This window comes from Lemur catta, chromosome 2 (assembly GCF_020740605.2).
Source record: "Lemur catta isolate mLemCat1 chromosome 2, mLemCat1.pri, whole genome shotgun sequence".
Classification (NCBI taxonomy): Eukaryota; Metazoa; Chordata; class Mammalia; order Primates; family Lemuridae; genus Lemur; species Lemur catta.
The window spans coordinates 75,296,598-75,310,891 of record NC_059129.1 but is presented as its reverse complement, the minus strand read 5'-3'; the positions used below and the strand labels follow the sequence as shown (position 1 = coordinate 75,310,891).

Below are 14,294 nucleotides of genomic sequence, written 5' to 3'. Positions count from 1 at the left end.
ATTCTTCACTCTTGTAGGCATTTGTTTTATTATCACATTCTAAAGGGAGCATAACTCTATTGATTTTGTTTTCTATTAATATATTAACTGATTTAAATATCTGGTAAAGAAACATGAGCTATACATTTATGATGAATTAGGATTTATTGTCACTGATCAGCCAATTAAAACTTATTTAAATAGCATGGAAGAAGATTAACATAGAAATGAGGAGTTAGCAGTGTGATAACAAAATATTAAATATATCCTATTTTAAAAATCCTCCTTAAGAAGAGTTCAGCTCTATCCGGCAGAGCCATGATACTTTTACCATCATAATCATTTTTTTTCCGGTTATTTTGCAATACACTTTTAAGGTTTCTTTAGGCAACTTCTTGAAAGCTTGTGTGGATGCTTTAGAGCATTGTGGTTGAGAACCACATCTGGATCTAATATCTCATGCTTCTCCAGTGCCTTTGCCCAGACCTCAAGATCTGAAACTCAGAGATGTGACTCACAGCACCATGAATGTCTTTTGGGAACCTGTGTCTGGAAAAGTGAATAAATATATTGTTCGATATAAAACACCAGAAGAAGATGTCAAAGAGGTAGGTTGAAGATTAGAAAGGATTTGAAAATATTTGTTTTCCTAGTAGGTTTAACAAAAGAACTTTATCAAGTTTAGATGATAGCATGTTTTGAATACTTGTCACTTTATTAATAGAGTGTTGAAAACTTGTGATATTAAACACTTTTTGAAAATCACTAATATATTGGACTATTTTGTATTTAGTTTAGAAATGCTTCCTGTGTGATATTAATTTCAAAAACATCATCTCTTAGGAGATAAAGGGTTATAGAATCTAAATGGTATTTCCTTCTCATCCAGTTGCCTTATATGGTGCACCCCATTTTATGAATTACTAAAAAATGTCATAATGTTTCTAAAAATAAAAGATAGCAAGAGATTGCAGGAAGGAATTGGGGGAGTTTGGCAGATAATAGAAAGATAAGACAGTTGAGTAGGACAGAGAGAAAGGAGGAATATATTGCTAGAGGAGTGTCCCTTTAGGAGTGAACATTTTTGAGATGATATTGGAGTAAAGAAGAGCTGTTTCCATGACAACCTGATTGAAAGTGGTAGCAAATTACGGGGGCTTCACCAGCAAATAGGTTTAAAATTTGCATGTGGTTGAGAGAGTATTAATGTCAGAATCTGAGAGGCATTTTTGGAACATTGAAATAGTTTCTCTAAGCCCTGAGTTACTGATTCTGATGGTCATTTGTGAACTACACAAAAGCTAATTGATACATGTGCACACATTCATTTCATTCTGTGTTCCCATTTAAATGGGGTACAATGGCCGGTGAATCTCCCAAGGTTCTTGTACATGACAAATGAAATAATGCCATGCACAAGAGAACATTTCTAAAAGAAATAAAGCAAAGGGAAACAGGTGAAAAATGGTTAGGTTGTTTGAATGCATAGGCAGTCATTATTTGCTAGACAATAGTGTCAGGTGCAAATCCAGTACACACATTTTTCCACTTTGGAAACATTTACACTGTGTCCAGTTTCTGGATTCTTATGCAAATTGGAAAACACTATTTTTTTTCTTATCACAATTTTTATGTTCTTGTGCTTAGAGATACAGCAAAAAACAGAGATGTCGAAACTCAACCCTTGGTAAAAGTAGTTCCTATACTCTGTTATTATAGGTAGATGTGGACAGATCAGAGACCAGCATCTCCCTCAAAGACCTCTTGTCACAAACCCAGTACACAGTCAGCGTTTCTGCAGTATATGATGAAGGGGAGTCTCCTCCAGTGACTGCTCAAGAAACTACCCGTGAGTTGTGCTGTATTGATAATTGAGAAACAATACTTTACATGCATGTGCAACTCAACTTACTTGGTCATTTCATTTCTTAATGCTACTTTTGCCAGTATTTAATAATGCTTGGATTCATAGATTGTTTTTCACTTATTGCCTTGTTAGGAAGTGTCCCATCTTCTATCTTTGTATCCATTTGTTTTATGACCCTTCCTTCCTTCCTTCCTTCCTTCCTTCCTTCCTTCCTTCCTTCCTTCCTTCCTTCCTTCCTTCCTTCCTTTCCTTTCTTTCCTTTCTTTCCTTTTTTTATTTTGAGACAGGGTCTTGCTCTGTCACCCAGGCTGGAATGCAGTGGCATCATCATAGCTCACTGCAATCTCAAACTCCTGGGCTCAAATGATCCTCTTATCTCAGGCTCCTAAGTATCTGGGACTACAGGTGTGCACCACCAGCCCTAGATAATTTTTTCCTACTTTTTGTAGAGACAGTCTTATTCATGCTGAGGCTGACCTCAAACTCCTGGCCTCAATCAATGCTCCCACTTTGGTCTCCCAAAGTGCTAGGATTACAGACCTGAGGCACTGTGCCCAGCCCCCTTTTATGATACTTTCTATCAGCCTCTATCTTACTAATTCATCTTCCAACTATTTTGGTGTGTGTGTGTGTGTGTGTGTGTGTGTGTGTATGTGTGTAGGAAGGGGGGTGAGGAAGAAAAGCATGTTCTTGGATTTGTGTTTGACATTTGCTCTGGAAATGATGCATTAGTTATCAAATATTTTTTTAAATCTTACTGTGTGTAAAGTGATATTGGAGTAACAAAACATAAGCATCTTTGCTTTTAACAGTTCATGATTTATTTGTGGAGATAAAAAGTAATTAATAATACACGAGATCATGTCAGGAAGGTCAGGTGAGCAGCACTCAGACTGTGCACTGTCGGATTTCAGAGGAAGGGGACACTGCCCCAGCAGGTGGAGGAGTGGCAGAGACCCAGGGCAGCCTGCCAAGGCCTCTCCTTCCTGCTCCATTCTGCCCCAGTTTCCAGGGATGTCAGTGTCTCTCCCTCTCATGGTGCTTCCATAGTATCTAACCCAATTATTACTGCATGTTGGTCTTTTTCTGTCTATTCTACTTTCCCCTGCTTCCTCCTAATGAAGGCAGTGACATTTATTTTGCTCAACTTTGTATCTCCAGTGCTTGGCATATAAGGACTTAATCCAGACCTCAGCATATAATTACCTAATCCGGTGCTCAGCCCACAGTTATCTAATCCAAATAGTAGTGTAAATAAAAGTTGAGGTCTAGATCCAGCAGTGTTCTGAACAAGAGAGCTACATATAAAATTTTACATTTTCTAGTATCCACATTAGTAAAGGTAAAAATAGATGAAATTGATTTAAATAATGTCTTACTCAACCCAGTATATCCCAAATATTATCGTTTCAACATGTATCAGTATAATAATTATTAATGAGATACTTCACTTTTTCTGCAATAATTCTTTGAAATCCAGTGTATATTTTACACTTACAGCACATCTCAATTCAGACTAGCCATGTTTTAAATGCTCAATAGCCACATGTGGCGAGTGGCTCCCCTAGTGGACAGCACAGGTCTAGAGCATTTAAATGACTTGCCCAGCCTTATTCAGTAATCTAGTGGTGGGATCAATGCTATAGTCTGGAACTGTCACCTCCTATCCAGTAAATCCCTCACCAAGGACTCAATAGCTTCTTCTTATTGCCCAACTGTCTATACCTGAACAGGGTATCTTGTCAAATGTCACAACCTTCCCCTTAAATTCAGGCATATCCTCTTCTTCTTTTTTGATTCTGCTATTTTCTTACTAAGTGAGATCTCTTAGCAATTCTGATTGTCTTCTTGGCATTGGTTCTTGCCTGGTAAAAGTCATGGCTAGAGATGAGAACTGATGTACATACTTGAGTAGACTGACAATTTTGCATAAACATAATATAGTTATAGTAAGGAGAAAAGGAAGTAAGGAAAAAGGCTAGTGAAATAGGTAATTTAGTATACTAGATTAATATTTTCAATATATCTTTTCAAACCATAAGACTTACCAATAGTATTTAGATACATCCATAGTATTAATAATTGGCTTATTTTGCAATTGTGCTTGTGGAAGTAGTAACATTCTCTTTATCTCAATGGGCCTTTCCATAGTAATTATTAGAACAAATTTTTGATGGCCCAGGGGTTTGTGTGGTTGGCTTTGGTTGCCAGGAGATAGAGAAATAATTGACAATGAAAGCTCAGGACTGGTGGCAGACATTCACAAATGCGTGTGCTGCAGACCAACCAGAGTGCCTGGTCAATGGCTGGGCTGTGAGCTGGGATTTCAGCAGTCATCTGGGTCCCCAGGTGTTCTCTTCTCTGGATATGGTCAGTATAGTCTGGTGCATATCACGATCTATAGGGAAAATCTTATGCATTGATTACTTGGATCATAACATGTTTAGGGTTTCTTTCCTGTGGTAAAACTCTCAAGCTGGAATTCACTGTATGATTAGGCAGGTGTGTTCTAATCAATTGTCAAGGTGTGATACTTATAGTGTTGTTTAAAGCAAGGTAAACATTCTCATTTTTAAACAGCAGTGATATGTACGTATTTTAAAAAATAAAAATGAAGCTGTTTTTCGGTATCAGAACAACAAATTCTAAACAACAAATAAATATTTCCTTGGGCATGATCTTGAATGCATAACATAGTAGCATACTTAGTTTATGACATTTGGGGTAAGAAGGAGGACCTCCTAACCCAGGATCCATGTGTGTCTCTGGGGCCACTGACGGACTAGAGAAGGTGCCTGGGTTCTCTGATATCTGCCAGTTTGTGCTTTGTGGGTTGTTGCGAGAAAGACTCCATGGGGTTCATTAGATTCTCAAAAAGTTGGAGACACAAAAAGGTTAGAAACCACTGATTTGAAAGAGCATTTAAAAATGATCATTTTAATGGAATATCAATAATAACTTACTATATCCATACAATACTTACAGGTTCCCAGAGCTCTATGTTATGTTTATTTTTCAAATGAACTGGTTTGGTGAAATATTTGGTTTTTAGCAATGCAGTCCATCAGTTTTCCCATGTCCATTAAAATAGAACAAGGCAGTTCTTTTATAATAAGTCTGTAGCTCACATTCGTAAACTTAGTCTTGCCTTTTCTCATGCTAGGACCTGTGCCAGCCCCAACAAACCTAAGAATTACTGACGTAACACCACAGAGTTTCAGAGGAACTTGGGATCATGGAGCTTCAGATGTGTCTCTCTATAGGATAACCTGGGCACCTTTTGGAAGCCCAGATAAGATGGAGGTAGTGTTAACTCTCTTTATCTCTCTCTCCCCACCCCGCCTCATACCCCACTTCATTATAGGGAAGCTTGTTTCAAATTCTTCTGTTACCAGATAAGCATCCCTTCCTACTGATGACATTTTAACTCATGGGATGCATCAAAGTAGGAGGAGGGACATCTGTCTCAATGATATCAACAAACTACTATTGAGTGTGTATGATACAAGTGGCGACTTAGTTTTATGTGGATTTTTCTGTCCTCTTTCTTCAAGACCATCTTAAATGGAGATGAAAATACTCTGGTATTTGAAAACCTGAACCCCAACACTCTCTATGAAGTTTCCGTTACTGCCATCTATCCTGATGAGTCAGAAAGCGATGACCTGACTGGCAGTGAGCGCACACGTAGGTGTTCAGCTTTCAAGTAGGACGTTGACATTTTAAAGTTCATTTTTAAAAAATAGAGCTATAGCTAGATTAACAGTGTTTCCCCAAATTCTGTTTTCTTTTAGTTCGTTTGATCACCATAACACCAGGTAAGAATTTAATTTGCTTGATTTGAATTGTTTGAATGAACAAATAAGAAACGAATGAATGAATAAATGAGTGAAAAATACTATAAGTATATTATGAATTCTGCTTTTAAATTGCAAGGTGTTGATTGGGGCCTCTTTTAAATAGGTCTTTCTTGAAACATTTTGTTTTGCTAACACTTGTTGAGGAGTGTATTAGTCAGCTTAGGTTGCTGTAACAAAATATCAGTCTGGATGGCTTAAAGAACAGAAATTTATATGCTCACAATTCTGGAGGCTGGAAATACCAGATCAAGGTGCTATCTGGTTCGGTTCCTGGTGAGGGCTCTTTTCCTGGCTAAAAAGTCAGCTGCTTTCTCGCTGTGTCATCACATGGGAGAGAAAGAGAATGTGTTCTCTCATGTCTTCTTTTATAAGGACCAGTCCCAATATGAGGGCCCCACTCTTGTGACCTCCTCTAACCCTAATAACCTCCCAAAGGCCCCATCTTTAAATACCATCATATTGGAGGTTATGGCTTCAACATATCATTTTAGGGGGGACACAAACATTCAACCTATACTAAAGCATCATTTAAGATTCAGTGCCGTCTTTATTAAGGGGTCAAATTTAGTTCTAAACCTAGAATTATGTAATTCTCTTGATTTTCTTGGGTACTGTATATCTTTGTTTGGAGGTGGGGAGGCATTGTTCTGTGTGCTGACTCTGTTTTTCAATGATCCTCTTTCAGCTCCAAAAAGTGGTCCCCGAAACCTTCAGGTGTACAATGCAACATCTAACAGCTTGACTGTTAAGTGGGATCCTGCTAGTGGTCGTGTGCAGAAATACAGAGTCATTTATCAGCCTTCATCAGGGGAAGGCAATGAACAAACGGTAAGTTGTTTTATAAAAACTGTACCTTGGGTAAAGTCTACCCATTTCTCTTCAGTTTTTTTCACGCTCAATGTTTAGTTAGTCATACTTGCCATTTTAAGGGATGTAAGATTTACTGCATTGGATGAAATCATCTGACCTAGCTGGCACTCCACTGGAGCGCCATCGTGGGGACTCAGCAGATGCTCTCTTGGGAGATGATATTAATAGTTGCTTTTCATAATAGCTTCAAAGCATTAGGCATGTGCTTCAGAGCATCCACATTTCCCTTAAAAACTATTAGGGCTGGATTATCCATGAAGGTATCTAGGTAGTTTTTGAGTCTATGTTGATACTTAAAATATCTCTTTAAACTTAAGTGCTGAAAGTTTGCTAAATTTACCTATAAAGTTTATTTTCTTTTATTTAGTCCATTTTTTCCTGGTTTTTGCATGGCATAGGGTATTTTCTAGATCTGGTATTTCCAGATCTGGGAGCCTGTTTGCTTAATTCATGCTATTTATCATTTTTATGTTATCCAAATAGAGGTACCCAAGAAAGACGGTAGGACTGTCAACTCAGCCTTTGTCTTCGTCTTCCTTCTCTACTCTTATTTAATAGAGCCTTTGTCCATTTACCTTCCTTACTTTAGTTGTCTGTCTGTCTTTCGGCTTTCTCTAACTTTGTGAAGTGTTTGACTAGAACTATGCATATTATACTAAATCGGGAATCATAATCATTTTTAAACAGAGAGGATTATGCTTTTGGATTTATTTCAAATATCTCTATTGGTGGAGGTCCAGAATTTTGTAGATTTTTTCTGGGCTATAATATTTACTTAAATAGCTTTAGAGACACATGCATTATTAACTTTTGATCATCTGACTTGCTGAGCTCAAGCAAATGGTTCCTATCTCTTACGAGTTTAGAGATGTTGAGCAGAGGTAGAGGCTGGCAGTGGTTAAAGGAGTGTGCTTAAAGGTCTCTGTACTACCTGGTAAGTGAGCTTAGCTGAATCAGAAACTCTCCCATCCCTAGTGTGACTTTGAGTTGGTCTTTTGAGGTTTCCATAGCCCGAGTCTTAGGTAGTGTGATGTATTTGGACTGGGAATTTGTCTGTTTTAGTTAAATAGATTATTAATAATAAACTAAATATCAACTGTAATCAATTGACTTTTACATAAAAATAAGATAAAACAAATTAGATGGACCGATGTTTTAATTTCAGAAAAGAACTTCTTTTTTCCTATGCCAAGCCAGGTTTCTGTAAAACTATGAAGCAGGTGAAACTTGTCCTCAGCATTTGCCTTCTTGGTGATACTGACGCTCCAACTGCTTCTTTTACTGTCCCTCGGCTGTTTGTTATCATTAGGAAAAGTCTCACAGCGCTTATCTTCTGAAAAGCATTAAATCTCTGAAGGTTTATTATTCTTGGGAGTCCTTGCATTGTAGCGTTAGTTGATGAAATCGTCAAGGTAATGAATCCCTAACTCTAGCATTATTTCGGAGAGTTAGATGAAAGAAGTAGGTAGACACCTTTCTGCTTACTCATAAAACTAGTTCTCCTAAGTAGATGCTTTCAGATTTGTTATGTATCAGATTTTTATAAAAATGACTTACAGTAATATTGATACTTTTCTCTCATAACCTCAAATATGAAATTTATTAAAATTAGCCACTGTAGTTCAATTTGCTCCTACCGAGGATGACTACAGTGATCTGCAGAGGTTTTCTCTGGCATTCAGGCTACTTGAGCGGACGGGTGCTAAGTTGGAAACATCTGGTCTGCACCAGCGCTTCCAGCGATCTACATGCGCACTCGTTGTGGGCAGCATGCCATTTTCATGCGGTTTTAATTAGTACGGCATAAACATCTGAATTCAGTAGACTGTTAACAAATCATACAAATTTTCTCTCAACGAGATAGCTAGATGGCCTTAAGCAATGAATAAAAAACTTCAAACTCTGTAATTGGAGGAAATTGAAAAGCTTCATACCACAAGGCTGGTATCATGGAGACAACTGGGAACCCCTGCCTGAATGCGGCCTGGCAAAGGGTCTCGTCACGTAGTTTACACAGCTAATGCTGTCAGAGTGACAGTGTTTTGGGGGAAACACCAAGAGCTTTAGATCTTTTGCTGAATCATTTTAATGTGTTTCTAAAGCAAATAAAAAACATCTGGAAAAAAAGTAAGAATAATACTGAATAGTGTGGAGCCTCGAAAATTATGCAATTCTTTGGTATCTTGAAGTCCCTTTGTAGCTCACTTACGATTAATGCCTTTTTTTTTTTGAGGAATGCTGTGAAATGTGTTTTGGATGAAATTTTGCAGTGTTGGCGGCTAGCAAGTTGAAATATCTTTTTGAGGTCACCAGTTTAAAGCTTGGAATCCTTTTTGTGATTGAGGTGCATATTTTAAATTTAAAATTATACCATAAGATATATTTTAAGCCTTCACTGTGGTACATGGTTCCAGAACTTGGCATGGGTCTCAAATAGCTCCCCTGCAGAAAGAGCTTTTTCTTTTTTTTTTTTAAACGTATTAGTAAGATGGAGAGAACAAAGCTAATGCTTATCAAGGCCTGTTTTACTCAAGACCACAATAGGAGGGCGGCAGAACAGTGTCGTGCTGCAGAAACTGAAGCCGGACACACCTTACACAATCACTGTGTCCTCTCTGTATCCGGATGGTGAAGGAGGTCGGATGACGGGAAGAGGCAAGACGAGTAAGTGAAACCAGAGTTCCTGTAGCTTCTTTAGCAACTAACTCTTCATTGGAATGGAATCCCGTCTTTATCTGGAAACACTGGGGTGACACAAAGTCTTACCAATCTTTTAAAATTTATTAAAAAATGGTATTGTTTTTAACATCCTTGCTTGGAATTATCTATTTGTGGAGAAAGACGTTAGTCCTTTCTAGGGTAGAAAAGTCCTCTGAGGCCCAAGTATCTTCTGGGTAGAGGAGACACGTGCACCTGACCGAAACAGATCCTGTGTGTGTATATGTGACTAATTCACTGCTTCAACAAATGTTTGTGGGGCGCCTGCTGAGCTCTAGGGTGCCTGGCAGGTATGAATGAACCTGTGTTTTGTGTGTGCTTGGTTGGGAGGACGGTACTGTGATGTGACTTCTGTGCATTTCAGAACCTCTGAATACTGTGAAGAACCTGAGAGTGTATGACCCTTCTACCAGCACCTTGAATGTTCGCTGGGACCATGCAGAGGGAAATCCCCGGCAGTACAAGCTCTTCTATGCACCAACAGCAGGCGGTCCAGAGGAACTGGTAATTATTTCCTGTAGTGAAAAATGCTAGTCTGTTTAAACCGTTAGCCGTGTGATTTAAATGTGGAACTAAAGGAGTTAGCCAATTTGCTTTAGAGCTGAAGATGTTCATATCCATTTAATAGGACTTGACAGAGGGTAAATAGTTGGTGCCTTTGAGCCTAGATAGCAGAGAGATTGCAGCATTGGGGTGGGAAGAAGTGGCCATTCCAGGAAGTTCAACAGGGGGAACACTGGTGAGTGCAGGGCACAGAGAAGTATACAACCTCCTGTAACACTTCATACGGGGTCACACGATTGCATCCCAATATTACAGAACTTGCTTCTTGACTTGGTCTTGAATTGGTATTATATTGTTTAAAGTATTATTTCTTTTATAAGTTTTTCAAATCAAATGCTTTATGTTTTATTACAATCTCTAGGTACCAATCCCTGGGAATACCAATTATGCCATTCTTAGGAACTTGCAGCCAGATACCCCATATACAGTTATAGTAGTTCCTGTTTATACTGAAGGCGATGGCGGCCGCACATCAGATACTGGAAGGACTTGTAAGTTAAAAACCTGAAAAATTAATTTTCATCATAAATTTTGCTTTTCAATATAAAGACCATATGGGCTCATTAGGGAAAATTAGGAAAATTCTGAATGATGGAATTAAAAACATAAAAGTTACCCATAGTTCATCTCCCAAACACGCCCAAGTGTTAACATTTTGGTATATGAAATTACAAATTCATAATGGCATTCTTCTTTCGAAATGATAATTTCAGGATTTGTAAATGTAATATACATTGGTATGCTACTTTAGTCATCCTCTTTCACTGACAGAAATTCATGGAGCTTTGCTTTGTGCCTTATAAATTGTGTGAAGCAATGCTTGTAACTGGCTTTCATAGTGTGAATTTTTGAAATCTGTTCAGCACGTGACTTGACTGCACATTTCTCTGGTTTGCAGAAGTGCTTTTTTGATCTTAAAAATCTGTGCTTTTATTTGAGAAATCAGTTTATAGTGGTTTTATAATTTTTTTGTATTACTGGTATTGCTTAAAGGCTTTGTGCAGATTTATAAATATTTCTTTGGCTTTAAAAATGTATTAATACTTACTGATGGTTAAAAAGAAGCAAGCATGGATGCCTTCCTTTGGGAAAAGATTAGTGGTCTAGGAAGATGATATTATTGTTTAAATTAGACTTTGAGATTAGTATGTAGATTTAATTTGTAGATTTTTCTGAGTCTCTATAGGGGCAGTTAACTGAGAACTGAGAATATCTTATTTCTCTCTCTTTTTGCCTTTTCTCTTAATCACAGGAGGTATTTAGTAGCTATTTGTTGAATGGAGAAGGAATGAGTGATTGAAGCTCTTAATAGCTGACTGAATTATAATAGATGGGCTCCACAGCCGTTGTCAGATTTTACTTAGAAGGCTGACTGTTGAAAATTTCTCTTTTTATTCTCTCCATTACCTGTATTGGAAAATGAAGCTTCGTTTCCTATTTCTTTTTCCTTGTCCCATGTCCCATTATGGCCAGTCCAGTTCTACTATTTTTACTAGCTTTTTTGTATTGAAAACAATGTCACTTCCATGTAGACAAAGGCAGTAGTTGCTAACTTGCGCTAAATTTGGTTTTAGAGAGTTTTAATCTGCTTTTGTGTGTAGATTAATTAGACATTTAAAGGCAATAGGATTTTATCCTATTACAAACTATAGATTCTGGAAAAGTGATAAGCAAAGCTTGACATGTATAAATAGATTTAAAAATAGGCGTTGGCTTTCATTTCCTCAGTGGTGAGAGGACTGGCAAGAAACGTCCAAGTGTACAATCCTACACCCAACAGCCTTGATGTCCGCTGGGACCCTGCACCTGGGCCTGTGCAGCAGTATAGCATTGTGTACTCTCCCGTGGCTGGCACGAGACCCTCGGAATCTGTAAGCAATTTTGTCATGGAAACTGCCTTTCCTGGTGAACATGGTTGCATGTTTGGCAGCCTATGAGAACACAAACCACAAACATGCTATTATATAATGCTTAAATTGTTGTTTTTGATGAATTAAGGTAGATGTATTAACTATAGGGTTAGTTAGAATAAAAAGAATCTTGGGAAAATGCAAATTAGCTGTATGAGTTGAAAACTCCAGTAATAAATATAAATCACTGCTAGACTTTATCAATATGGGTTTTTGTTGTAAAGCACAAATGCCTTTGTTATGAAAATATCTTAAAGTTTGCCTTCTGTGGCTCTTACAAATTGCCCAATCTATCTTTAATTCACAATGTTGTTTAGTTTTGTAAGTAGATTGACAATTTAGAAATTAGAAATTACTAATTTGAATAAGGATAGTATCAGAATACCTAACGGAAAGTAAATTTATCAACTAATTTAACTTAGAAGTCTTTGCAAAAATAAATATTGACAAAAATAAATCGTAAGGAATACATTTTTTTTTGCGTGTGAGAATATTGATTTTCATGTCCCTGTGTATGGTAGGACATAATCAGACAACTTTACCCTTATCCATTGCATGGAGTCTCTATTTCAACACAAAATCTCTCCCTTACCATTGTGGGAATCCCTCTTTTATGAGTATCTAACATGTAGTTTGTTCTTTTGGTAAATATCATGAGCCCTAGATATTGTATTTAAGAATCTTTATCGGCCGGGCGCGGTGGCTCACGCCTGTAATCCTAGCACTCTGGGAGGCCAAGGCGGGCGGATTGTTTGAGCTCAGGAGTTCGAGACCAGCCTGAGCAAGAGCGAGACCCCCGTCTCTACTAAAAATAGAAAGAAATTAGCCAAAACAACTAAAATATATACAAAAAAATTAGCCGGGCATGGTGGTGCATGCCTGTAGTCCCAGCTACTGGGGAGGCTGAGGCAGAAAGGATCACCTGGGCCGAGGAATTTGAGGTTGCTGTGAGCTAGGCTGATGCCACAGCACTCTAGCCAGGGCAAAAGAGCAAGACTCTGTCTCAAAAAAAAAAAAAAAAGAATCTTTATCATAAACATAAATAGAGATAATTGAAGCTACTAAAGGTCAAGGATGAACTAACTTCTTTTGGAGAGGGAATTTCTGAGGATAAGTCGCATCTAAGGGTGTGTGGCCTGGGCAGATCTTATGGCTTCTGATGTGTCTGGGCTCAACCTTTTATTATAAATATTATTATGCTAACTAACTAAAGATTTGGTAAGCATTTGGGTTTTCATCAGGCAGAATTTGGCATCCTCCCATTCCCCCTGCAGATGGTGGTGCCAGGAAATACCCGCACGGTGCACCTGGAGCGGCTGATTCCAGACACACTGTATTCTGTGGACATCGTGGCTCTCTACTCGGATGGAGCGGGGAATCCCAGCCCTGCCCAGGGCCAAACGCGTGAGGCAGAAATCCTTTCTCCATCCCATTCCCTCCTAGCTAGATTGGCAGGGCTCCTCTGAGTGAGTGAGGGGTGGGAGGCCGGTGGTGAGAGAGGGAGTGCGGAGAGCTCTCTCCCTCTGCACAGGTGGGGTTGCCCTCTGCGGAAGATTCTGCCTGGGCTCCCACATGTCCACATTCTAGGCTAAAGCTTTGGGTCCATGACTGGCCTTTGTGCTGAGTGAACTTCACTCAGTCATTTTCTTATCTGGGACCTAAATCAGGGAGGAGCTTCCTACCCCCTCCCCCCGCCCTGCAGTGGATCTTCTCCCCAGATGTTCACTTTGGAAATGTGAGGGCTTGGCCTCTCTCTGTTTCATTAAAAGGAGGTGATTATAGTGGTTAAAATAATCCCCTGTTCCCCTAGTCTGTGCATTTAGGCTTAAATCTAGCTCTAGGTCACTGAAAGTTCAGCATGTAATGTAGCTCTGAAATATATAGCACTTTATACTGTTTATGATTTCACATTAAAACCATAGAAGATATGCATTTTATCACGAAGGAGGAAACATCTTATGAATGGTGAAACGCCTGAAAGCAGCTTCCTTAATCTGACCTGGGTAATGCTTGCAGACAAGCAACAAACTCCACTGTATTTTATTTATTTAGTACCACGGAGTGGACCGAGAAATCTGAGAGTCACTGGGGAAACAACCAACAGTCTTTCTGTAGCCTGGGATCACGCTGATGGGCCAGTTCACCAGTACAGGATCATCTATTCTCCGACTGTTGGCGATCCAATTGATGAATATGTAAGTCTAATACTCATTTATTGACACATTTTATAATCTTAGCTTGTTGGAGGGTGAAGTTAAACTTCTCCTTTAGGATTATGCTGTGATTAGAGTTGATGCTTGACTTTCCTGTGACAGTCACATTTTATGATTTTCTCTGACGTGATATTAGGACCAGCAAAATGTGCCTAGTCTGGCCTCTCACACCATAGAGAAGCAATGTCTTTGGGCTCTTTTTTATTCTAAAGATAGATAGAAAAAACATCACATCTCATGATCACCTGCATATTTCTAGCCACCTAATTACACCATAGAAGCTAATTCTGGTGAAATATGATATCTAATAATC

General features: G+C 38.6%; 1 protein-coding gene across 3 annotated transcripts in view; it reads left to right on the top strand.

Moving 5' to 3' along the window:
* The window catches only part of COL12A1 (collagen type XII alpha 1 chain), a 115,082-nt gene that overhangs the window by 54,658 nt on the left and 46,130 nt on the right, over window positions 1–14,294 (top strand). For all 3 annotated transcript variants that reach the window (XM_045543900.1, XM_045543899.1, XM_045543901.1), the window contains 12 exons: window positions 451–587; window positions 1,699–1,828; window positions 5,010–5,149; window positions 5,401–5,533; window positions 5,641–5,664; window positions 6,392–6,534; window positions 9,111–9,240; window positions 9,659–9,798; window positions 10,220–10,349; window positions 11,587–11,729; window positions 13,043–13,172; window positions 13,821–13,963. In XM_045543900.1, the coding sequence (XP_045399856.1) occupies window positions 451–587; window positions 1,699–1,828; window positions 5,010–5,149; window positions 5,401–5,533; window positions 5,641–5,664; window positions 6,392–6,534; window positions 9,111–9,240; window positions 9,659–9,798; window positions 10,220–10,349; window positions 11,587–11,729; window positions 13,043–13,172; window positions 13,821–13,963 (1,523 nt within the window). The remainder of the gene's footprint in view (window positions 1–450; window positions 588–1,698; window positions 1,829–5,009; window positions 5,150–5,400; window positions 5,534–5,640; window positions 5,665–6,391; window positions 6,535–9,110; window positions 9,241–9,658; window positions 9,799–10,219; window positions 10,350–11,586; window positions 11,730–13,042; window positions 13,173–13,820; window positions 13,964–14,294) is intronic.